Source organism: Rhinopithecus bieti, unplaced genomic scaffold (genome assembly GCF_001698545.2).
Source record: "Rhinopithecus bieti isolate Rb0 unplaced genomic scaffold, ASM169854v2 scaffold_32081, whole genome shotgun sequence".
Classification (NCBI taxonomy): Eukaryota; Metazoa; Chordata; class Mammalia; order Primates; family Cercopithecidae; genus Rhinopithecus; species Rhinopithecus bieti.
Genome location: NW_016814436.1, coordinates 4425732 through 4452529, shown reverse-complemented (window position 1 = coordinate 4452529; position 26798 = coordinate 4425732). Strand labels below are relative to the sequence as shown.

The following is a 26798-nucleotide window of genomic DNA, read 5'->3' as shown; positions in this document are numbered from 1 at the left end:
CTGTCTGATCATGAAGGCTTTCAGGGAGAGACGTGTGTCAGGCACAGCTGGTCACGGGTGTGACCCGCCCAGCAACGAAGGCATCAGTAGATTTTGAAAGTGGCCTTAAGAAGATACAAGTAATATTACCTCTGATGTCAGCTGAGCAGAGTAGAGTCCAACATTAGCACCTTCTCTCCCGTAGCTCACATTCAGAGGGCTGGGACGAAGCCCCTGTATTTCAGCAAATTAGAAACTTTGGTTGAACATTCAGGACTCTAAGTGATATCCTGGAGTACAGCGAGAAAAAACGGAAATTCTTGTTAAAAAGTGAGTTAAAAAAATTATAATCCTGAAGTTGCCTCTGGGTTACTTAGTTCGCACAGTAAATTTAGGTGAACCCCCACTCCCCCGCAGCCCCTGTCACAAGGGCTGTATTGGCAGTTTGAAAATACAGATAGAAACCATGAAGCTTCAGCAAGTTCTTGGGAAATAACCAGTCATTAAATGGATTCAAAGCTTGAAGTTTGGGTGACATTTCTCCCTGTGATTCTGTCTCGCCCCCACCTCCTTTCCGAGTCTAGGAGTCTTGCAGCGGTCACTTCCCCAGGCAGCTTTGCTGCTGTGCTATGGGCTGTCTGTGCACTGGAACCAGTTAGACTTCCTCCCTGTCCTTCTATCCCGGTCTCTTCTTCAAACATGCCCGTGTCTCTGTGGTCTTGGTTGTCACGCTGTCTCCTGGGCCCCTCCTCTGAACTCTGAAGCACTGTGCTTATGCAACTGTTTTCTGTCACTTGATCACTGTCAGCATTGGGTTATTCTGTCCTCATCAGCTTCTGAGTTAATGCCAGAGTCTGAGTGCCTCATCCTAAGCACTGTTCTACCTTAGTGGAGAATTCATGCATGTAGCTGCCATTTATTAGGTGCCAGAGGGTGCTGGGCATGTGCCGGTCACCTTGACACCCGTGGTTCTTTCCTTGAGTAATCCCCTCACCTGTGATGGCTGTAGGGACTTGTTGCCTTTGCGTTGTGGTTGGGTGAGGCCTGGGAGACTCAGTGTGGGGGGTCCCGCTGGGGCCAGGGTCGTCACCGTTCTGCATGCCCTCCTCCTGGCTCCCTGCACAGCCTCCCTGCTGGGGAGATTTCAGGAGTCCTCCATAAGCAACTGAGAATACACAGGGAGTGCCCCAAACAGTACATAGCATATCTCTTTAATGAACTGTACCTGCTGGGGCCTGGGGCCAGCTCAGGCATTCCTATCCTCCTTTGATGACCTCCGTTACCAAACAATTTTGGCGGACAGCCTGACAAGCGGAGCATGAGACAGGTTCAAGGTAATTATGGATCTTTCTGTCGGATTCCAGACAAGGGCTGTCAGTTACCTGCTCAGTCTCTGCAATGGAGCACTGAACAAAAGAATCAGATGTGAATGGGAGCCTCGCTCTGTGAGGACACACAGCCCAGTAAAGCAGAAAGTTAGTCCTGAGTGTTTACCAAGCTGGCAAGGAGCAGTATTCACCCTGCTCTTCATAAGCCACTCTTACCTGGTTTGCAGAAGTTTTAAAGTTTTAACTCAAAGTAAAACAAAACTACTCACCAAAAAGCAAACTCACAAAAATAAACAAATGAGACTGGTCTTGGGGACTGAACATTGTTTCAAAATCTCTAAGTGTATAGCTATTCTTTTTTTTGAGACAGAGTCTCCCTCTGTCACCCAGTCTGGAGTGCAGTGGCCGGATCTCAGCTCACTGCAAGCTCTGCCTCCCGGGTTCCCGCCATTCTCCTGCCTCAGCCTCCTGAGTACTGGGACTACAGGCGCCTGCCACCACGCCCGGCTAATTTTTTGAATTTTTAGTAGAGGCAGGATTTCACTGTGTTAGCCTGGATGGTCTCGATCTCCTGACCTCGTGATCCACCTGCCTCAGCCTCCCAAAGTGCTGGGATTACAGGCGTGAGCCACCGCGCCCAGCCAGCTATTCTTGAGATTAATATTTTCACCTGACAGTCATCAGGCTTGGCTGTTTTGTGGGGGGCAGTGACAGAGAGGGCTCTTCCGTGGGCTTCTGCGGAGGGCTGTAGGCGCTTGTATTCCGGCGGAGGTATGTTCTGTGCTTTCCTTTTGTTTCGAAGAAAGGCGTCATCTTATGTCCATTTTAGGTTTCCTGTTTGAACATTTCAGACTATTTATAAGGATTGACATTTGGTGATTTTTATCCTGTTCTTCAAAGAACAAGGATAAAATCTTATTTTTGAAAAATAGAAGAAAATGCATTCTAGCCTGCCGTTACCACATGGACCCACTGCATCTGTGGGAAATCTTGGACATACTGTTCTGTGCCACGTAATGACGTTTTTATCAGCACTGGATGGTGTATACCACAGAAGTGTGTGTGAGCTGGAAAATTCCTCTCGCCCGGTGACATCATGGCCATCGTAATGTCTTAGCACCATGCATTACCCACGTGTTAGTGGTGATGCTGGTGTCAGCAAACCTACTGCACTGCTGGTCTGTTAAGAAATGCAGTTCATAATACTTGATCATGATAGTAAATGACTGTGTTACTGGTTTAAGTGCTTACTATACTATAATCGTTATTTTAGAATGTAATACTTCTACTTATTAAAAAAAAAAGTTAACTGTAAAACAGCCTCAGGCTGGTCTTTCAGGAGGTATCCAGAAGAAGGCATTGTTATCAGAGGAGATGATAGCTCCCTGGGTGCTGTGCTGTTGCGCCTGAAGACCTTCCAGTGGGACAGGGTGTGGAGGTGGAATTAATGTGGTATTAATGCTCCTGTGATATGAATGATCCTGACCTTGTATAGGCCTAGGCTAATGTTTGTATCTTAGCATTTAACAAAAAAAGTTGAAAAAGTAAAAAGTAAAATTTTAAAGACAGAAAAAAGCTTATAGAATAAGAATATAAAGAAAAAGTAATTTTGGTATAGCTGTACAATGTATCTGAGTTTTAAGCTACGTATTATTAGAAAGGAGTCAAGTTAAAAAGTTCATAAAGTAAAAAAGGTACAGTAAGCTAAAGTTAATTTATTATTGAAGAAGGACATTAATCATCATAAATGTAGTGTGGCCTAAGTGTACAGTGCTTGTGAAGTCTCCAGTTGCGCACTGTAGTGTTCCGGGCCTCACAGGCACTCAGCACTCACACACTGACTCACCCAGAGCAACTTCCAGCCCTGGAGGCTCCACTTGTGGTAAGTGCCCTATACAGGTGTACAGTGTTTTGTCTCCGCTACTTTATCTGTAGTGTACCTTTTCTGTGTTTAGATATGTTGAGATACACAAAAACTGACCTCTGTGTTCGTTTGCCCACAGTATTCACTACAGTAACACGCTGCACAGGTTTGTAGCCCAGGAGCAACAGGCTATACCGTATAGCCTAGGCGTGCAGTACGCTTCGCTCTAGGTTTGTGTAAGTGCACTCTGTGACATTAACACAATGATGAAATAGACTAATGATGCATTTTTCAGAATGTGTCCCTGTTAAGCAGTGCATGGCTGCATTATCACAGCTGAATGATATTTTTTAATCTATAGCTGGAAACATTTTGCTGTTTTCTGTTTCTCGATGCTATTTTAGCATTATTCAACATTTATTCAATCATTAAATCAAATATTCTCTTATTTTTTTTTTCTTTTTTTCAGGAGACTGCGAATCTCAAACTCCAATCACAAAATATTACACATACCACCATACAACCTCAACCAGCCACATACAGGAATAATAACAACTACTAACATCAAACACACACACCTAACCTACTACACTAATCCACCACATAACATTCAAAAAATTAAGAACACATTAGTTTCTCTAACAATTCCACAGACACCAACATGCTAATTCAATCAATTCCAGTTTTTTTTTTTTTTTTTTTTGGAGATGGAGTCTTGCTCTGTTGCCCAGGCTGGACTGCAGTGGCACAATCTTGGGTCACTGCAACCTCCACCTCCGAGGTTCAAGCAATTCTCCTGCTTCAGCCTGCAGGGTAGCTGGGATTACAGGCACCTGCCACCACACCTGGCTAATTTTTGTGTTTTTAGTAGAGACGGAGCTTCACCATGTTGGCCAGGCTGGTCTTGAACTCCTGACCTCAGGTGATGTGCCTGCCTCAACCTCCCAAAATACTGGGATTACAGGTGTGAGCCACCATGGCCGGCCAGTTATTTCTAACTGTGGTAGAAATAGACTAAAATAATAGAATGGAAGAATAAGAGATGCTATCAAGAATCATGTGATAGTGGAATAAACCATATCTTTTATGTGATCCTTGAATTTTCTTACTGTGTTACCCACACGATTGCATTATCTTTCAAAAAGGTATGAAAACAATCTGGAGACACCATTTTGAAGTCTGTTTTCTTTTAGCTTTCATTAAACACAGAGAATTTAGAATTTTTTATTTTTCACTTGTAATAGCAATGAGAGGAAAATTGGCAGAGGAAGACATTTCACCATTATTAAATGAATCAGAAGATGAATGCAGACAGATTGAGAGCAGCTCTCTAGATGCTAATGATGATGGTGAAATTGATCATATCAGTGAATTCGCAGACTGTGCGCCTTCAGTGGAAGATAGCTTAGATGAATTTTCTTAAAATCAAGCATCAACGAGTGAATAGTATTCTAAGAATATGGAGAGAGTATGGTTTCTCATCCAATTAGTCATTCAACAGGATGGGCTTTATCACATAGTATTTTATGACAAGAATGTGGACCGTCCCCTTTTGTTAAACAGATATGTGACAGTAGTCTTTCGTCTTTTAAGATGTTTATGACCCGCCTTGATACTTAGTAAATGGATAATTGCTAAAAGCAATCAGGAGATGATTGGAAGGAAATAGAGGTAGAAATGAAAATAGCCATTGGCTTGGTCATTGTAACTGATGTCTTAAAATCTAAAAATGAAAATCCTCTCCGATTTTGGAACATTGAAGATGACTATCTTCAACAAAATTGTAAGCCATCAAAGTTTTCAAAGAGACTGTGGTTTGACAATGAAAATATGGGAGAAAGAGCTAAAAGTAATGATGAGCTAAAACCTGTTAGAGAGGCATTTGAAATTTAGAATCACAGTTGCATTTCAACAACATCAGTGCAAGAAAAACCCAAAGCAGTGTCAAAGACGGGACCTATCAGAGAGGAACTGGAAAGCCAGCATCACTGTTTACAGATGTGGCCCAGGCTCAGTGATGACAGTTGGTGAGCAGTCGTTCGCATTCACGGGATATTGCCCATTTTAGATCCACTATACAGGCATGCTTCGGAAATACTGCAGATTGGGTTCCAGACAACTGCAAGAAAGGGAGTATTGTGAGAAAATGAGTCACATGAATTTTTTGGTTTCCCAATCCATGTAAAAGTTATATTTTATACTATACTGTCATCTGTTAAGTGTGCAGTATGTTTCAAAAAGCAGCATACATACCATGATTTAAAATCCTTCCTTGCTAAAAAATGCTGACACAAAGACACAAAGCATGCACATGCTGTTAGGAAAATGGCACTGATAGACTTGCTCGATGGAGGGTCACTACAGACCTTCAGTTTGTAAAAAATGCAGGATCTGTGAAGCACAATAGAGCAAAGCACAATACAACAACATGTGTGAGTGTATATATATACACAGTCCACCCTTGAACAGCAGGGGGCTGGGGGCACCAGCATATGTATACATATACATAGTCCATCTTTGAATTGCATGGAGACTAGGGCACTAGAATATATATGTGTGTGTGTGTGTGTGTGTGTATGTGTATATATGTGTATATGTGTGTGTATATATTTGTGTATGTGTATATGTATGTATGTATACACACACACACCCAGCAGGTCCACCCTTGAATAGCATTGAGGTCTGGGGCACCAGCAATACGTATACTATTACATAGTCCCACCCTTGAAATTGTTCATGGGACTAGAGGCCTTAAAGAAAAATATATATATATGTGTGTGTTGTATTGTATGTGTGTATATATGATGTGTGAATATATTGTATATTGTATGTTTATATTGTGTAATATATGTGTATATTGTATGTATGTATACACACACACACACACAGTCCATACCTTGAACAGCATGGGACTGGGGGCACCCAGCATACCGGGATACAGTGAATACATGTCCACCCTTGAATTGCATGGGGGACATCGGAGGCACTAGAATATAGTATATATGTGTGTGTGAATGTATGTGTTATATATGTGTGTGTATAATATATTGTGTGTGTGATATATCATGTATGTATATATGTGTGTGTAATAAATGTGGTATTTGTGTCATATATATATGTGTATATGTGTGTATGTGTATATGTATTTTATTACACACACACCACAGCACAACCCCTTGAACAGCATGGGGAGCTGGGGCACTAGCAATAAAGAGTTCACCCTTGAACAGGCATGGGAGGCTGGAGCACTAGCGCATATAAGGTATATACACACCATATTATATACTACACAACATTATTAATATATGTATACTATATACAATATATCTCACACATAATATACACACCACACATGGTATATATATACACATATGATATATAATACACACACATACACACACACACATTCACACACACAGTCCACCCTTGAATAGCATGGGGACTGGGGCACTAGTGTGTGTGTGTGCATGTGTGTATATATGTATGTATGTATACAGACACACACACACACAGTCCACCCTCAAACAGCATGGAGGCTGGGGCAGTAGCATATGTATATATATACACAGTCCACCCTTGAACAGCATGGAGGCTGGGGTCACCAGCATACATATATATACACAGTCCACAGTCTTACAGGACTAGGCAGGCTGCCCAGCATGAGATTCACATTAGGTATCAATGATGGAGCCAGCTTTGGTTTTTTGTTTTAACTTTGTATTGAGGTGTTTTTTCATTCTGAGTTGTAAATAGGAAAAAATCCTGTTCTGTATTTGGGTGAAAAGCTGAGGTTTATAAAGCTATGTTATTGACTTCACAAGGCCCCAAGCTTCACCACTACTGTTTGTTTCTTTGGGGACATTTCAGTGACTTTTGTGGGTAATTAGACGTGGCTACTCTGGTCACACCGTTTCAGCTGCTTAGCTATGCCACTAACGTCACACATCTAAGTTTTTACTTCAGTAATAAGAATTGAATAGTATTCAAGAAGGATTCAAACTGCATTAATATTAAAGAGCTTTTCGGATCCAGAAAGTGCCTGCAAATCCCTTCTGAGTGTAATTTATACAGCACATGTCAATTAGGAAGAGGGCTGATGTGCGCTCGGCCACCGGTCCACGGAGGTGCCTCCAAGCCGGCTTCAGGAAGTGCCTCTTGCTGTAGCAGTCACTTCGTCAGGCCTCCCTGAGGGGTCCTTGCTGAGAAGTCAGGCTTTCTATTACTTTACTGTTCCAGATAGACCTGTGTCCCAAATAGAAAGGAAAAATCAATTTAATTACTTATGAAACTTTTCCTTAAGGGTGAATGAATTAGGAGGAAAAGATGAAGTATCTGTCCGTCATTAGTAACTTTATTTCAGGGCTGACTAGGGGAGAAATTAATTTTAGTGTGAAGATGAGTTGTGGGCCAGTTGGTGAAAGCAGAGCGTGCTTGCACATGGAGGTGTGTCACCCAGGACCGCAGGGTGGAGCAGCTTTGTGCTTCTGGAACCAAACGGAAAATGAGCTGGAGGACCCGTGGCAGCAGGAAAATGGCGTTGAACAGGAGCCAGAAGACTTCCGCAGGTGTCAGTGCAAAAGAATTATGGAGGAGGAGAGAGCTAATTGCAATTAATGTAATTATGAGGAGAGAAATGTCCTCCGGAGGGAGCTGCCCGCCTCACTTTTGGCTTGTGCTCTCCTCCCAGCCTCCCCGTGGCATCCATCTTGGTGTAATTAATGAGCCTCCTCTCGCACTCAGAAGCCAGGAGGTGGAAGAGTTGGACTGGAGGCCGCCCAGCTGTCCTAGCTGGGGGCAGAAAGCAACCTTGTGTTTTTTCCGCACATGATAGACCTTTGCAATATCTCTACTTTTGTAAGAACAGAATTTAAAACCCAAGGCAGAGAAAGAAATTGTGTTTTATCTGAGGCTTTAAACGTTCAGCCTTGAATCTTACCTTGAAAGCTGTAAGCACAGAGTAATGGCATGGTCTGCTGGTTGGCCAGGACTGGCACATCGGGGACTGTGCTTGGGAAGGGGAAAATACTCCTCCTATCTCCTACTTGTGTATTCCATCTGGTCCATCTGTCTGTCTTCCATTTAATGTGTACAATCCAGTGGTTTTTAGTGTCTTCACAGAATTGTGCAACAGTTGCCACACTCTTATTCCAAGACATTTCACCTCAAGATGAAACCCCAGTCCCTTCAGCAGCCACATGACCTCCTTTCCTCAGCCCCCAGTGACTGCTGATCTGCTTTTCGTCACATGGATTTGCCTGTTCTGATATTTCATGTTGTATGTTCACAGCATCCTATGGCATGTGGCCTTTTTTGACTGACTGCTTTCATTGACCATAATGTTTTTGAGGTTCGCTGGTGGTGTAGCACACATCCGTACTCTGGTCCTTTTTAACGGCTGAGTAATATTCCATATAGAACATTCCATGTAGAATATGGAATCTTGTTTATCCATTCATCAGTGGATGGACATTTGGGTTGTTTCCACTTCTGACTATTGTGAACAGTGCTGCTGTAAGCATTTAATATAGTTTTTATGTGGACATGATTTTATTTCTCTTGGGATATACGTAGGAGTGGAATTGCTGGTTCATATGGGAATTTAATGTTTTACCTTTTGACTGTTTTCCAAAGTGCCTGCTCCATTTACCATCCCTTCAGCAAAAGGATGAGGGTTCTGTTTCTCCACATCCCTGTCAGCACTTACTATTGTTTTTTTTTATTTTAGCCATCCTACTGGGTATGAAGTGGTAGCTCGTTGTGTTTCTGTTTGTATTTCCTGGATGATTTCTTCATTGGCAATTACATTTGATACTGATTGGACTCATTGAAAAATTTTTAAACTTTAGATTTATTTTACTTGCATTAAATTCTTTGCATTCCTTTTTTTCTTTTTCTTTTATTTTTTTTTCGAGATGGAGTCTCGCTCTGTCACTCAGGCTGGAGTGCAGTGGCGGGATCTCAGCTCACTGCAAGCTCCGCCTCCCGGGTTCATGTCATTCTCCTGCCTCAGCCTCCCGAGTAGCTGGGACTACAGGCGCCGCCACCTCGCCCAGCTACTTTTTTGTATGTTTAGTAGAGAAGGGGTTTCACCATGTTAGCCAGGATGGTCTCGATCTCCTGACCTCGTGATCCGCCCACCTCGGCCTCCCAAAGTGCTGGGATTGCAGGCGGAGCCACCGTGCTTGGCCTGTACTCCATTTTTTTTAAAAATAAAACTTTCCATTCCATGCTCTTTGATCTATTATAACTTGAGTGGAATTGGTCTCACTTTTTTTTTTTATTATTATTACTCTTTTGTCTTTTTTGTTGGTTAGAGGAAAAAAGAATCCTTGAAGATGAGTGTGAAAATTTGATTTATTTTTTAATTCACAACAGCTGAAAGTTGAACGTGTAGATGATTTTTCTTTTAAGATAGATAATTAAATATGTATTGATTATCTCAATTTCTGTCATCTTGTGCCTAAGCGATTAAAGGGAAATTTGGAAATAAGAGGCAACCACTTCAAACTTTGCAACTTCACGCTTTTAGCAACTGTGAGCCGCTTCCAAATCTGTAGTTTGCTCATGACCTTGGTTCTTAAAAGTCAAAATGGAATCCTTATCTTCTGGTCTCCTTGAATTTTCAGTTCCTTCCCACAGACTTTTGAAAAACTACTTATACTGGTGGGTTTTCGAAACGCCAGATTGTGTGCCATGATCTTTGTTCCTTGGCAGCTTAAATTTCAGGAGGGATCCACGGCCGTTTATAGCGTTCATTCACTCATTCGTTCAGCACTTATTGCTGGGGGCTGTAGAAACAGGTGACGAAAATTACAAGGCCTGTGATGGCGGGTGTGTTGGAGGCAGCAGCTGACATTTATTTCGCACATTGTTTCCGAAGCTTTTAAAGAACTTTCCTTGTTGTTACGTCTCACTGATTCATGAAAGTGATGCTGTTATCACCCCTGTTTTACAGGAGATCGAATAACTTGATCAGGGTCGCAGAGCTACTGAGGGTCTGAGCCAGGATCCTAACCCAGGCTGCAGCTGTGCTGGCGGCATTTCTGGTTATGGGGAAAAGTGTGACTAACCAGCTGACATCAGAAGCCCTGGGGGTTTAAGGCTGTGTCCTGGGGTCTGCATTTGCCTCTCAGCCTCTGAGTCCTTCTGTCCTTTCCTCTGTGGGTCTGTACAGGAGCAGGGTTCCCCCGGTTACCCTCTGTCAGGGCACACACTTTGCTGATGGAATATTACCTGCCTCGTGCCTTCCTTGGGTTTGGCGATACGATTCTTCCATAGAGGCGGGTCGAGGCACAAAGAAGCAAATCACTCATCCACGGCCCACAGCTCAAAATTAGTTGCAGTGAGCGTCATCCTGCTGACTAGTATTTTGTACCCTTTTCTTTAGAACTTACTTTTCTACTTAATACCGCAGAACTGGGACCCCAAGTACTTTAGAATGATTTTTATCAGCGGCTGAAGCAACAGTGACATTCTGTGTAATTCTCACTCTGGTTGGAAGAGGAGTTTTTAGGAGCCCTGTGATTCTGCACAGTATTGACTCTTACGTTTCGCCCTTAAAGGTGTGTGTACACAGCTTTCCAAAGGGAGGGAATAGAGTGTTGTTGCTACCAGCTTCCTCCACGTAGGTTCGTTTTCTCTTCTGGACGGGCCCGCGTAAGCTTGTACATTGTAGGAGCTGCGGGCCTCGTCCAGCCAGTGTGACAGTACCTGCTTGGGCCTGTGTGGCTGAACTGAACCGTGTTCCCATCCTTGGCTGCACAGAGGATGCTGTGTGGAAGAGAGCTGGCCAGAACACACAGAGAGGCCTCTCCCGCCAGGCTGTAAGAGGTTGCAGGAGAAAGGTGCTCCTGATGAACAGAGGCCTTGGTGCCCCCTGCTCCCCACTGTTCCTTCAGGAGGCTGGTGAGCCTCAGTGACTCTTCTTCTTGTGTAAAGAGTGGCACTGAGCTCAGAAGCAAATAGAAGCCTGAGGCCAGCCAGCCAGATGGAGAGTAGATACAGCTGTAAGATTCAAGGGCACGGGGGCCGCCTCACTGCCTCAGCCACAGAAGCACTGAGTAGGTGCCCAAGGAGGGCCTCTGGGATGGCGCTTGCGTGAGTCCCACGGCAGTGCGTGCACATGGGCTCCTGTTGATGGCCGAGTTTCCAGGCCGTTTTCATTTTGAGGTGAGTCTATTTCATTCATTCAGTCAGCATCCTCAGCTGCTTTCTCAGCAAGTCTGTGCTACCAGGAATGAGCCTGGGGCCCTTTCTGTAGGTTGGTATTCAGACCAGCATGCTTGACTGCATTAGGAAGTGCATTCTGAGCAAATCTCTAGAGGTTTCTTTGCAACCTGATAACACCTCCTCCTACTTTTATGTTGGCATATTATGTCTCCAGTAGGTTTTAGAGAGAGATTGAAGCTGCGCCTTCTTTCTGGGACGTGTGTAGTACAGTCCAGTTGTATGATCATTTCCAGTGGCCTGAATATTGAGCCGTGGCCTTCTCCAGGAGGAGCAAGTCTTCATCATAGAATTTGAGGCCAAGGGCTTTTCAGAGACTGCCAGGTCCAGTCTCCCCACGCCACTCCCTGTTATGTGCATGAGGTAGTAGAGCTTTGTGCTTTTTCTCTGTAGAGTGACCTGAATCAGTATAAAGAAATGCTGGCCAGGTGCGGTGACTCATGCCTGTAATCCCAGCACTTTGGGAGGCCGAGACGGGCGGATCACGAGGTCAGGAGATCGAGACCATCCTGGCTAACATGGTGAAACCCCGTCTCTACTAAAAAAATACAAAAAATTAGCCAGGCGAGGTGGCAACGCCTGTAGTCCCAGCTACTCGGGAGGCTGAGGCAGGAGAATGGCGTGAACCCGGGAGGCGGAGCTTGCAGTGAGCTGAGATCCGGCCACTGCACTCCAGCCTGGGCGACACAGCGAGACTCTGTCTCAAAAAAAAAAAAAAAAGAAAGAAATGCTAGTAGGTCCCCAGTTTGAATGGGGACAATGTTGCTGTATCGACTGATGGACCCTAAATCACCCACTTTCTCTGGGTTTTGTTGTTTGGACATGGTTCTTGGGTTTTTCTGAGTCGCTCTGTCTGGACCCAGATGTGTGAAGTCCAATGGCTGAGGCTGGTTGAAGTCAGGGTCATCCGCGTACAGCCATTGTTCTTAGTGAAAAAGGCCCAGGCCACGTGGGGCTCAGTGACGTATGAAAGGTGGACGGGTGGGCCTCTGAGACCCTTCAGTCCTCCACTGTCGTCTTACAGGTGGTGCAGTAAGGGCCTAGCACCTGCTGAACCTGCTGGTGGGACAGAGACAGGTCTATAGATGCCCCCTCCAGGCCGCCACCATCTTTGTTGCGCTTATTTCAAGGCCTCGTGGAAGCCACGGGCTGCTGCTGATGCTTGTCTGTGTTGCGTTAGTCTGTGTTGCATGTCCTGGTTTTCTTCCTACATTGACTCTGGCCCTTGCAAGTGTGATCCCTCCCTCCCGCCTGCCTCCCACCTCCCTCCCGCCTGCCTCCCACCTCCCTCCCTCTTCCCCCCTCACCCTGTTGCCAGGAGTGGGATGTGGGCAGAGACACCTGCCCCAGGAACCTGGCCAGAGATGTCAGGAGGACTGCTTGGCCCTCTGTATCAGCCTGTTCAATAGTCTGCCTATTCTTTCTGGGGATTCTGTGACCACCTTTCCATTCTGTTGCTAACTTTGGGGACCTGTTTATTTAGCTCTTTCTCATCGAGAGAGATTCAGAAAAATTGCCAGGCCTTTTAGAATCCTGCTCTCACCTGATAAACTCGCCTTTTAATGCCAGCTGTGGATGAGAGAGGGACGCTCTTTGTACACTTGCATAAATGAGGTGCTCTGAGCTACGCGGGGTTGTCTAGGAAACATGCATTTGGAGGGCCGCAAGGACGGAGGGCTGGGGTATTAGAGGTGAACAAGAGAGATTTGCAAAACAAAGCAAATGAAAACAAACCTGCATATCTTCAAATACAACATTTTAGGTGAAAGAGAAAACAAGAACTCAAAGCCCCTTAAGCAGGAAAGATTTTCATTTTTCCCTCTTAAATTGACAGGTAAGATGGCATCCAGACCTTTTCCCTTTTGTTCTACTCCAGAGCAAGACTTGTTAAAGAAACAGTGCTAGAGGTTCTCACGAACTCTTGACTACTCACCAGTTAAGAGTCATGTGTGTACATGGTCATGCCTTTGCAGGCAAGAGTCCACATTCTGGTAATGCCCTTTGAGATTTTCCACATGGTGGGTGCCCATGGGGTAGAGTCTCCCGCTCCCGCCTTGGTCGCAGTCATGAGCTTTGCTCACCTCCCCACGGTGGGTTTCTAATCCAGGCGTGTGTTGGTCGATAACCCCTTTGAGTCTCCGGAGTTGGTCTCCACGTATTCCGTGGTGATGGTTTGTGCTCAGCTTGGTTTGGGAAATCTTTGATGCAGCACAGAGGCTGCCTCCCCTCTTCGGTCTTTGTCCCCATGGGGCAGAAGCTGCCATTTCTCAAGAAGAAAGAAATGATAGTTGCTGAAACGGAGCCGGCTCCTGTTGTTAAGAGGCCCCGTGAGACAGGTAAAGACCCTGCCGTTCCCCACAGAATCAATTTCCTCTTGCAAGCACGGCCAAACAGCAACATGCAGATACATGTTACGGAAGCCAGAAGATCACTGGAGTGGCCCGTCACACACATTTACCTTAGGCGGATTGAAGACTGTATGCCGGGTCAACAAAAACAAGTGGGTGAGAGCCCCACAGGCAGATCAGCCTGCTTCCAGGCACGGGAGTGCTGTCCGCCTTTCGCTGAGGAGCAGAAGCCCTGCAGGAAGCAGGAGCGAGCGGGGTGCCACTTCTGAGTGAGGGTCACTCATTTCATCTGAGACTGGCAAGAAACAACAGTCTGGCCTAATGAGGGAGCACAAATTTGGGGTCCAGAAATAGTCTTTGTTCAAGAGACTCATTGTGCCTCATTTTGCTTCTCTTCCATGTTTGAGTCCTGTCTTCACAGCTGACCCTCAAACAAGATGCAACACCAGGGTCCACCCGCAAACCTGGAACCACCGTGAGCATGACAACAGCCGGCCACACTCGTGTGGTTCAGGGAGTTAGAGGCTGTGAGTGCCAGCGGGAACCTCGGGATCATCTGAGTCATCCTCCCCATTCTCAGGGAAGCCTATGCCAGGGAAAGAAGTTGGTTTTCCGAGGGCCCCGTCTGTGATGGAGCTGAGCCTGACCCCGACCCCGTCCCCCATCTCTGCTCTGATGCTCCCCTCCAGCCCTGCCTCCCGCCACAATGTTTGTGTGGGGCCTAGAGGAGGGCGTGGCCTGCTTTAAATGTTCCCATGTAGATCTGGGGTATGTCTGGCAGTTACTCTTACTCGTTTGGTGATGGAGCAAATGGATGCTTCACATGGAAGCATCTGAATTGGTCTCTTGTTAGCGAATTTGTATCACTTCATCCATCTACCAAACAGTTATCTCTGCACTCAAGGAACTTTTATTCTTTTGGTGGGGAGAGAGAAAATAAAAAAGATTAAAGTGTATATAGTAAGTTGGATATTGGCAAGCGCTAAGAAGAAAGAACTGAGACAGGGAAAGAAAGCGTTGCAGTCTTTAATGCCGGCTCAGCAAGGCCTCACTGAGTGGGTCAGCAGTGACAGGAGTGGCGAGCGCCGTGCTCAAGGGCAGGCAAGTGAGTGCGGAGACTTGCAGGGGTCCCTGAGGGCCTGAGCCGAGGCTCCTGGGGCTGGAGCAGGCTGAGCAAGGGAGGGCTGAACTCAGTGTCATCTGAGCGGCAGTGATCCCCTGGGACCTGGAGGCCAGTGGAGGGATGTTGGTTAACGTGGGTTAACATGGTCTTTTTTGAAAAGGGTCGCCTTGGGAACGTACTGAGACTAGGTTATAGGGAGAAGCTGGGTGGACTCCGCGAGACCAGTTAAGTCATTGTGCTAAGCCAGGTCGGGGTGACTGGTGGTAGCTTGGAGCAAGAGGGTGGTAATTAGTGATTGTATTTGACTCTGGTTTGAAAGTTGAGCTGATGAAAGCGTTTGCTCATGAATTGGAGGAACGAGTGAGAGGGTGGTTGAAGATGGCTCCGAGGTTTCTCCCTCACTGGCAGGGAGGGTAGAGTTGCCATTCCTGAGTGGCTGGTGGGAGAGGTTCTGGGTTTGGAAGGATGGCAGGAGCTTAGTCTTGCATGGGTGCTGTTTGTGTGGCCTGTTGGACATCCTAATCATTCAACACTCTTAGTCAAAACCCCACGGGTCTTTACTTTGTCCTCCCAGGCAGTCGTTGATTTCTGCCCCCGTTTTGAGGTCCTTGTGTCCGCTGTGAAATGCTGGACTGTCCTTTAGGGCCGATGGCTGGATGGAGACTTTAGGGCCTGCTGGCTCCTACTTTCCTGTCCGAGGACAGAGCCAGCTGTTATCTTAGAGCTTCCTGTTCTTCCTTTCCAGTGTGGGAATGGCGGTGTCTCATCTCATCAGGAAGTTGCAAGGAACAACAGGACGACGGTGGTGGTAACTTTCCTAGATTGAGTTATTCACGGTAGATGTGGGCGAACAATGGGTGAGCGTGGAGGAGAAGCTGAAGAGTTAGAGCACCTTTTACGGACCCTTGCATCTCCTGGATGGATGTGTGCATGGAGAGCCAGGGACAATACAAAACCGAACACACCCCACACCTCTGCGCTTCTGTGTTATTTTTCTCCAGTTTACCAGTGTGGTTTTAATTCTGTTCCTTTTCTCTAGAGAAATTCCTTGTAAATAATCTCCCTCTCACATTCCTTGTAAATGTCTGGGATATGTGTTTGTCCTGAGATACACATGTTGAGTCTGCATCCATCTGTAGAAGTTTGTGTGCATACGTGCATGTTTGTGGGCAGAAACGGCCCAGCACTTCCGGAGCTTTTGGCTGTTTCTGTACGTGGCATTGGGACTACCCATGCTTTGCTTCTCTGCCGTAGACTCTCCATCTGCAAAACAGAGACAATCCTTGCAGCTTTTCTTCTCTCTGGGAGGTTAATGATTGAGTATGTGTATAGTGCTGGGAAGCCTTTGAAGTAAAATCACAAAGTATATGTGTATTATTATTGTAGCTCTAATGGTATTTATATGTAAATCATTATGATTGCAATAATAATATACTGGTTTGCCAATAAAACACAAACCACTTTAGAAGAACGTTCTAAAATGATAGCATTTTCTGAGGCCGGGCAGCAGTGTCTAATTTTGGGCCTTCACAATCAGTTTCATGATTCATGTATTACGCATTTTCAAAGCATAATCAAGAGCATGCAGGATTGCCTGGGGCAGTGAGTACTGAAAATGTACAGTTGGGCCAGTCGTACTAAGAGAGTGACGGGACGTCTGCACGGACACGGCTGTATTTCACTCTAGGTAGGGGCTGTCACTGCAGCTGGCGCCATCTTGGGGCCTTCGGAGCTTGACTTGGTGTTAATGCGTCATCAGGGCTGAGCACCTCGTGTCAGCTGTCCATTTACAGCGAGGCGTAAAGTGGACGAGCGTCTCAGTGATGACTGATGGGTTTTTTTCTTTCAGATCCGTGCAAAATTCATAAACCTGATTTATAACCAGTGGGATTTGTGCTGCTGGAAGCAGAAGGCTCAAATGCGGAGCTTTGTTTAGTAGGAAATGTTTTTCTTTAAGGTGTCCTGATACTTTCATCCCTGAGCATGTCCAGGTGATGACACCAGAGACTCTGCATGAGGGGAGACGAGGAAGCAGGCGCACCTGGTCTCCTTTCATCTTGCAGGAAGTCCCATTTAGCTTGTTGGAGTTGGACCAATGATCACATTAAGAGCATAAGTCACAGAGGAGGCTGTTTGTTACGCGTTTTGTAGATAAGATGTATCCCGCTGAGCCCCACAGCACAGGGCACGTGCATGTCCGCAGGGGGACAGTTCTTACTGTCCCTCAGCGAGCAAGTTCTTACTGAGGTCACAAGTGACTGGCCTGCCCCATGTGTGGTTGACACTTGGCAGCCATCATGTCCCTCACAGCACGTCCACGTCTTTGAAAGCGTTCTCCTCCCATGCTCTGGGACAGCAAACCTTCCTGGCCTTGGCATTCCTGTGGACACTGTCCCTCCTCACCGTGGCCTTGGCATTCCTGTGGCCCCTGTCCCTCCTCCCCATCATTTTCGGCTCCTGTGTGTGCCTCTTATCCTCCTCTGCCTGGGCTGTTGGTTCTCTTGAGCGTTCTTCTTGACCCTCTCCGCTTTCATCCTGCGTTCTCTACTCTTGCATGCTAGTGTCTTCATTACACTGTGTACTTAAAAGTCCACAAGTGGCTTTTAGCAGGTTTAGGAGCCTCCTGACATGATGCCAAATGTTATATCTGTATACGTTTTTCTGGAGAAAAGAAGCATCTTTTTTTTTTTTATTATCAGTTTTGGGCATGGGTGCTGGCCTGCAAGGTTAAGACCTAGTGCTGTGAAATGTCAGCTTTCTAGGCCAGATCTGTGTCCTGAGCTCCACTCCCTTGTATCCACCTGCCTCCTTGCCAGCTCCTTGAATATGCTGGTACCACAGACTCCAGTGTTGGAGGCAGAGGCAGCGTGCCCTCCCACACCTGCTGGAGGCAGAGGCAGAGGCAGCGTGCCCTCCCACACCTGCTGGAGGCAGAGGCAGCGTGCCCTCCCACACCTGCTGGAGGCAGAGGCAGCGTGCCCTCCCACACCTGCTGGAGGCAGAGGCAGAGGCAGCGTGCCCTCCCACACCTGCTGGAGGCAGAGGCAGAGGCAGAGGCAGCGTGCCCTCCCACACCTGCTGGAGGCAGAGGCAGCGTGCCCTCCCACACCTGCTGGAGGCAGAGGCAGCGTGCCCTCCCACACCTGCTGGAGGCAGAGGCAGCGTGCCCTCCCACACCTGCTGGAGGCAGAGGCAGCGTGCCCTCCCATACCTGCTGCCTTGGCTGTATTCTTTGGTCAGTGCATCTGCCCAGTCTGCTGAAACCCAAGGGCCCCTGGATTCTGTCTCTCAACCCCTCAACATTGTTGGTACTGGATCTGACTCTGTCCCTGGCCACCTTCTCCTTCTGTCCTCCACGTCAGGACCACCCCATTGTCTCCTGCCTCTGGCCTTCCTCTTGCCACATTGCTTGGATGGCCTATCACCAGGTCTGATCTGAGGGTGGTGGCATCTTTGTCTTAGCAGCCGAGGTCTGTGACCTTGACCACCCGGTGAAGTGTTAGCCGGGTGTCTTCACTGTAAAGTCACTCTTTGTTCCTTGCTTCCCATACTGCACTCTCTGGAAGGAAGTCCCTGTGTGCAGCCCACACTGAAGGGTTAGGGGTCATACTTCACTTCCTTGAGGGGAGAGCATGTTCAGAAATTATTTGGAATTTTTCTGCATGGGAGACTTTTCTGTTTTCCACATTTGTTAATTTATCCAATTATTTATATCAATATGGATTTTAAATACTTCATAGTTTGGATTGTAGTCCAGTATTACATTATATGTTTCGTTGCTCAGATTGTTTCAGCTTTGCCACTGGGGGCTCTTTCAGTTGGCCCCTGGGTCCCGTGACACACTCTCATCTGTGTGTGTGTGTGTGGCCATTTCTCCAAGGATCCCTGTTTCTTTTATTGGTGGATTGTATTAAAACCAAGATCTGTATGCCTGGTATGTTCCTTGTGAATTACCTTTTAAAGAAATTATATTTAAAAAGCCTTTCATATTTACCTTTATTTTGATAATTTCCTGTTTTTTTCATTTCTTTGTGTAGGTCTCCTGAAGAACTTGAACACTTTTTGTAGTATAGCTTTAATTTGTCTGAAAACATATTTCACTTTGTTTTGAAACGTATTTTTACTGGGTACAGAATCCTGGGTTACCGGTTTTATTCCCAGTCCTCTAACACTGTCATTCTATTGTCTTTTTGTCCTGCATAATTTCCGATGGGAAGTCTGCTGTCATTATTATCTTTGGTCCATGGCTTAGGATTTGGTAGAATTCTGTCGAAGTTAGCCAGCTCCAATATTAACATTGACCAAGTATTTACCTCTATCAGGTGCTTTGTTCAGCTTCACTGTGCATGTGTGTGATTCTCCCAACACCCTTAAAAGGGAGGTAGGTAGGTGATATTTTTCAGTTTATAGGTAAGGAAGCTGAGAGTTAAGCAGGTTAACTGATTGGTTCAAGGCCACTTACCTAGGAGGTAGCAGAGCTGTGATGGTCTGATGCCAGAGACAATCTGCATCTTAACCACTGTTTATTGAATTCATCCTCTTCAGAAGGTCCAGGATCAGGTCAGGGTCATGCTAGTGTAGTTAAAATGCTGTTACCGCAATAGAGAGTCCATAGGCACTAGAGTCGGACAGGTCTCAGCTCCAGTCCCGCTCTGCTTCTTGCAGGCTGTGTGACTTTGAACATGTCCTTGCTCAGTTTGTGTTTTCACCTCTGACATAGGTGAGAGCTGCCATTTGCCTCAGATGAGGATGAAGAAACGTGATGCTGTGTGTGAGTGCTGCGGTCAACACTGGGAAGGTTTTCTTGGTTGGGGTGTGCTCACTCTTACCTGTTGAATGAATGAATGAATTGGATTTTGTGCAGGTCAGATACCACATTGATTTCCTCATTCAAGGCTGAGAGTTGTGGGCATAGCACACACTCTGGCATCCTGACTCACACTTCAACCCCTCCAATTGGCCTCCTCTCCTGGGCTCATCTTTCCAAAGCACAGCCCTCATGATGTCACTGTGGCTGTGGCTCCATGCTCTGGGTGGAGAGCAGGAGCTGAGGACGCTGAGCTGAGTGAAGTGGAGGACGGGACAAAACAGCCCCCGAATGTGGCTCAGTACCAGCTGTGTTCAGCTGACTGATTTGGGCCAGAGTGAAATGGGTCATCTACCCATTAGGGATCTAATTGAAAATAATACCGTGCAATTTAATACAGTGATTTCTTAACATTTTTTTTTAGCCCAAATTAGCAAAATGCTTCAAACTGTTACATGCAAGTGAAGTGGAAATAATTGAATCCCAGCAAAGGATAAATGGATTGTACTGGAATATTTCAAGGAGGAATTTCTGATCAGCTTAGGGAGCGAAGGGGTTATCCTTATGATATTTTATTGAACCACAAAATGTTATTTATAACCCATGTCAGGAGCAATTAAACTGATTGATGATTAAGGAAGTTTAATAGTTGAATAATAAGATGCGGCTCTTGACAGCTGTTTTTTCTCATTCTGGAAGCGTATTTTATAAGTCTGGTAACAGTGTAAAGGACAGGCTGTTGCTATGCCGTGGGGTCATTATGTGGTGGTAATATAATGTTCAGCCTAGTGTTACATGGTATGTTACTTATAAAAAATTAAAAATTAAAATACCAATTATGTTTGTTTGATTTATTATTGAAGTGGTTTGTTAATTTTGATTTACCCAAAGCAGGGTTAATTAGTGCATGTTGATATATTTGATTAAAAGTACACTAATGATGAATTGAATAAGGCCAAACAAAATAAATTATTTTCCAGTCACCCTGAATAGTTTCAGAATTTTAGCAATCTTTCATGTTTATGTAAAAAGGCAGCTTCACACTGACTGGAAGGGTTTGCTGTGATTGGCAGCTTCTTAGGCGTATGTACCAGTGGAGGCTGTATTTGCATTTTCAAAACAACCTGTGCTACTCACCTTGACACCTGTTCTCTTTTGTGTGTGTGTGGTAGTATTTGTCTTTATGAGCCATTTCTTATGTTTGGGAAGATTAATAAATTAAAATTCTTTCTTTTAGAAATAAGCAGACATGTTACAAAGCAAGAAACACAAATGACTAATAAGCTGAAAAAACCATCTAACTTCACAGGTAATGAAAATGCAAATTGAACCAATAATGCAGTTCTATTTTGTCTATCAAATCATCACAAATTAAACAAGATAATACTCAGTGCTTTTCAGGTGAGGTGAAGTTGACACTCTTCCAGTCTTTTGCTGTGAAACAGCCATTCTGGAAAGCAGTTTGGTGGCCAATGAACAGCCTGGTGTCTCCCTGCCCCAAGGACGTGGAAGGTGATGCCAGGGTTCACGGTGGAGGCAAATGTTTGCATGAGTTGAGGCTTGAACCAGCCCAGATGATCATCGATAGAGGAAGTTTAAAGCCACTGGGTACATTGATTCCTGTGTCACCTTAAACATGATTTCATAAAAACCCTTCTCAGTATGTGAAAATGATCAGGGTGTAAATAAAAACAGTAGGACATAAAACTTCATATTTAGTCTCAATTCTGGCTTATCGAAAATGTTCGTGTGTGTGAATGTTAGGGGCTGAATTGCTTCCCCAGAATTCATCTGTTGAAGTCCTAACCCCTAATACCACAGAAGATGTTTGGAGATAGGGTCTTTAAAGAGGTAATAAAGATAAAGTAAGGCCATTAGGGTGCGTCCTAACCCCATGGAACTGATGTCCTGATAAGAAGAGATGAAGGGCCAGGTGAGGTAGCTTACACCTGTAACACCAGCACTTTGGGAGGCCAAGGTGCGTGGATCACGAGGTCAGGAGATCGAGACCATCCTGGCTAACATGGTGAAACGCTGTCTCTACTAGAAATGCAAAAAGTTAGCCGGGTGTGGTGGCAGATGCCTGTAGTCCCCAGCTACTCGGGAGGCTGAGGCCAGAGAATGACGTGAACCCTGGAGGGGGTAGCTTGCAGTGAGCCGAGATCGCGCCACTGCACTCCAGCCTGGGCGATGGAGCGAGACTGTGTCTCAATCAATCCATCAATCAATCAATCAATAGTATTGACTGGGCATGGTGGCTCATACCTGTGAGACTCCATCTCAAAAAAAAGAAAAACAAAACAACAAAAAAAATATGGGGAGACGAGGACAGGGACACACACGGAGGCACACCATGAGTGGAAACAGGAAGAAGATGGCATCTGCAGGCCCAGGAGAGAGGCCTCTGGAGAAACGAGCCCCGCTGACACGGTGGCCTCGGACTTTGGGCCCCCAGAACTGTGAGGAGATACATTTCTGCTGTTGAAGCTGCCCAGTCTGTGGGAGTTTATTACAGCATCCCAGGCTAATACAGTGAAACTAAATGAAGATATTCATTATATCTGCATAGTACATTTATGGATGATTTAATTTTCTTTTTTAAACTTTTCTGTATTCTCCAGATTACTTACAAGAATCATGTAAAAAAGCATTATTGGGAAGTTTCCTCCTTGGTCTGTATAGAGAGACTTAGCAGAAGCTGGCAGAAGCCCCTTCCTCTTCGGGACTCAGCCTGGTCAGCTCTGAGTTGAAGGCGTTGTGCTGGGATGTGTGGTGCCTTGCCCAGCCCGAAAGTTGTGTGCGTCTCGTGTGGTATGTGCGGAAGCCTGTGGGCCTGTGGTTCGCCGTCTGTGGGGCGTGTTCCCCTCAGCATGGCAGTGATGGTGCATGCAGGCCACTGTGAGACGGCCGAGGGGTGTGACTGAGGAGATTAACTAGGGGCTTTAGGTGAGGCGCTTCCTCTCTCTTTCAGATGGAGGCTTAGATTTGAAACCAGCACGGACTGTTGAGCACTGGCTTTCAGGAATTTACATGTTTTTTGTGTTGCTGGTTAGGCTGTGGCCAGATCCAGCTTGAACTAGGTTCCAGAAGGGTTGGTGGGAGTTGGGCAGATAAGAAACAAGGAACCCAGGGAAAGGGTGGGGTGCAGCCAGCCCGAGCAGTGCTGGGCAGAGGCCATGGCAGGTCCCTGAAGGCTCGCATTTGGAGGCCTTGTTCTGAAGACAGTTGGGAGCCTTGAGTCCTTTCTGTTAGAGAGGGACGTGGTCTCCAGCTTTCAGCCAGCTGATGTGTCCATTGCCGGCGCCAGGTGTGGTGGGCCAAGGGACCCCATGAAAGCGCCCCTCTTCACCTGTGCGTACAACTGTTTGGAAATAAAGGTCTGACAGAGGGAGGTTGGAGTAGTGCTGTATTAGTCTGTTCTCATACTCGATAAAGAATAGCACCTGAGACTAGGTCATTATAAAGGAAAGAGGTTTAACTGACTCACAGTTCTGCAGGCTTAACAGGAAGCGTGGCTGGGAGGCCTCAGGAAACTTACACTCATGGTGGAAGGCACAGGGAAAGCAGGCACCTTCTTCACAAGGCAGCAGGAGTGAGTGCCAGCCGGGGAAATGTCGGATGCTTATAAAACCAGCACATCTCGTGAGAACTCACTGTCACAAGAACAGCCTGGGAGAAACTGCTCCCCGATTCAATCACCTCCCTCCCTCAACACGTGGGGATTACAATTTGAGATGAGACTTGCGTGGGGGCACAGAACCAGGCTGTATCAAGGGCCTTGACTGCCAGTCAGCAGATGGGTTGGAGCTGGTTCGGGATCCCAGAATGAGGATAGCACGGGCCAGGTGAGCTGAGTGGGGCCTTCCAGTGCAGGAGACGCCATCCTGGGCAGGTGAGAGGTGAGGCTGTGCCTGCGCTGCTTATGTGAGGAAGTGGATCACACCTCTTGCAGCCACCCAGCGCCCAGTTTGCCTCCTCGAGGGGAGGGGCGGCCATCAAACAGCAAGCGTGGAACACGTTTCTAACAATAGTGGACAAATCCATTTACAGATGATGGAGGATGGGCTGGGGCTGGAGCTTTAGAGGCAGGAGGCGCACAATAACCCCCCCGAACTTGTGGTGGCAGAACCCCCACAGAGCACCCTGCATCTCCTACGTTTGGCGGGGGTTGGGGCAGTGATGGGGCAGGCCAGGGGGCTCCCGGAGGAGGGTGCTGCCCGGATGGAGTTTCTGCAGGTGGAGGAGCAGTCATGGTCTTGAGTGGGGCTCACATCCGGGAGCCCTGAGGGCTTGGCCCAAGGATTGACCATTTCTTTTCTATTTCTATGTGACACCCTGCTCTGGTGGTTGCGACCTCCTGGGAGTTTTGTAGAACCAGGGAGGTTTATTGATCAGGTCCGTTCGGTCCTCCGTTTGGTTCCCTTTGGGGTTGGAGGTGCAAGCTGGCTGCCTGTTCTGAGTGGCTGTGCAAACCTTGTGACCCCCAGCCCCTTAGCGTCTCCCTGTGGCTGTGGTCCCAGGGCAGCCCGTGTCCTCTGCACTGTGGCTGCTCAACCCTCAGTCGTTACATTGGGATGGGGCGGGGGGCTCAGCATGTGCATGTGGAGAGGCCCCCACCTTGTCCACCTGGGTGTCCGTCTCACCATTGGAGAGCTGGGACTTCTGGCCAGTTCCACCTGTTCACATGTGTGATGCAGAGTTAATCCTCCAGCCTGTCTTCACTCAGCCAGCCTCTGTGTCTGCTTGGCATAAGGATGAGCTCTTCATGCATAAGCGTTTTGTAGCAGGGCGTCTCTAGCCCTGTGCCCAGTGTTGGAACTCTTCCTGCAGCTGCTGGAACAGTTTTCTGTGTTTTAAAGGAGACAGCAGGCTTTGCTTCTTTTGAAAACTTGCTGTTTGACCTTTGCCTTACCCATAGGCTTACTGGATTGGAGGGAATTAGCATTTCTTTCTAGAAAGGAGAATCACTCTGTTTACTTTGAATGTGCTCCTGCCTCTGCCTAGGCCTGCGGTTCCTGAAACAGCTGCGGCCTTCTCATTGTCTGAGTACCTTCATGAAATGCGTGGAGACAGACGATGTTTTCACGATGCAACACACCATGCTCATTCTTCCTGCTGCCTGTGAAGCGGGAAGCTCTCCTTCTAATTCAGTAGAAAATGAAACGGGCATTGGCCGTGGCTCACTGAGGCAGCTTCAGTTATGAGAAAGTGCCCCCGGCCGTCTCCCCTGACAGCTCGGCCAGACAGAACATTTTCTTGTTAGTTTTCGCGTTTCTGGACGAGGAGCTGTGGGGCTTTAGGATCATGCCTTGTGTTTTGCATTCCACCCAACCAAAAACGGAAACCAAAGCAACCCCTAAACTCTGTGACGGATGGATGATGAGTTTGTGAGGAGTCAGTGGCATGGGGCTGGTGTGAGGGTGGCACAGGAGAGGGACACGCACACATTGGGTCTTGCCTGGGCTCAGCCATGGAGCTAGATGTGCACTGTTGGGAACAGTGGGTCCTGACACTGACCCTCTGGTTGGTTGGCAGGGCCAGCTGCAGGGTGTGTCAGGACACAGGGTATGGGTGTGGCTGCCCCTGATGAACCTTGGCCCTCTGCTTCTGTGCTGTGACTTTTGCGGTCCCGGGTTTGAGAGGCCTGCTGGGAGTCAGGCCACCTCCCTGGTGCCACACTGGAGACAGACAGACCCCAGGAGGGAAAGGCCCATTTCCTGGTCCCTTGTGCTGATGGCCTCTCTGTCCCCTCCCCTGTCCTTCGGCTTGGTTCTGGTGCTTGGGATTGCCATGGACCTCTGATGCACTCTGATTTTGCTTGGTCAGAGCCGGCCAAGCCCAGCCACGCCTCCCGGCTTTTGCGGCAGCCTGGCACCTGTCAGTTCACTCTTGTCGGAAGGTTTCCCTGTGGCTTATTGTCGGTCTGGACGTGGCTTTTCCAGACTCCCGGTTTTCTAATGACCTGCCATCGGTATTTGCTTTTTTGACATTTACTTGGCTTCTTGGCCCTCGGAACTGACTGGTTTTACTTAGCCTTTTTAGCCCTGCCTTCAGACACCTCTGAAAGCCTCCTTTAGTTTTGTCCACAGCCTCCTTTTGAATTCTTCTGGCCCAAACCCGCGTCAGCTGAGAGCCCTGGTTCCTTGTAGTAGAGGATGGTGTCAGAGACTAACATGTCATTAGTTAGCAGAGGACTCACACAGTGGAACTGACCGCTAGTGATGGGGCAGGAAAAAGGGCCTGAGTCTTTTCTGTTACCTCCAATTTAACTAAGTGCTTTTTATCTGCCTCCAACAGGAATCTTGTTATTGGTGCATTTTTCACGGTCTTCGGTGCTGGCCTGTTACATAGTGCTGTATCAGACGTTATGTAGGAGGTACAGTGTTGGACCCATCTTTTTTTTTTTCTTTTTTGAGACGGAGTTTTTGCTCTGTTGCCCAGGCTGGACTGCAGTGGCACAATCTGGGCTCACCGCAACCTCTGATTCCTGGGTTCAAGCTATTCTTCTGAGTAGCTGGGATTACAGGCGCCTACCACCACGCCCAGCTAATTTTTGTATTTTTATTAGAGACCGGCTTTCACCATGTTGGCCAGGCTGGTCTTGAATTCCTGACCTCAAGTGATTCGCCGGCCTCAACCTCACAAAGTGCTGGGATTACAGGCGTGAGCCGTCACGCCCAGCCCCTTGGCATATTTTGGTTCTTTGGCAGTGTCCCCATCCAGGCAGTCTGCTCTGCCGCTACCACACAGGCATAGCTGAGGACGAAAGATACCCAGTCCAGGCTGGTTGTGGTGGCTCACGCCTGTAATCCCAGCACTTTGGGAGGCCGAGACGGGCGGATCACAAGTTCAGGAGATGGAGACCATCTTGGCTAACACGGTGAAACCCCGTCACTACTAAAACATACAAAAAATTAGCTGGGTGGCCGGGCACGGTGGCTCAAGCCTGTAATCCCAGCACTTTGGGAGGCCGAGACAGGCGGATCACAAGGTCAGGAGATCAAGACCATCCTGGCTAACACGGAGAAACCCCTACCCCACTAAATGATGCCAAAACCTAGCCAGGCGCGGTGGCGGGTGGCTGTAGTCTCAGCTACTCAGGAGGCTGAGGCAGGAGAATGGC

The 26798-nt window shown here is 47.1% G+C and overlaps 1 protein-coding gene across 11 annotated transcripts in view; it reads left to right on the top strand.

The window, feature by feature from the left end:
• Positions 1–26798, top strand: part of TBC1D22A (TBC1 domain family member 22A) — a 417209-nt gene that overhangs the window by 176449 nt on the left and 213962 nt on the right. The window contains exons 9-10 of one of the 11 annotated variants that reach the window (XM_017850755.1): positions 20913–20984; positions 21077–21324. The exons of the other annotated variants lie outside the window; for them this stretch is intronic. Of the exons in view, the coding sequence (XP_017706244.1) occupies positions 20913–20984; positions 21077–21309 (305 nt within the window). The 3' untranslated portion in view covers positions 21310–21324. Of the gene's footprint in view, positions 1–20912; positions 20985–21076; positions 21325–26798 lie in introns of those variants that run through there. 11 annotated transcript variants of the gene reach the window in all.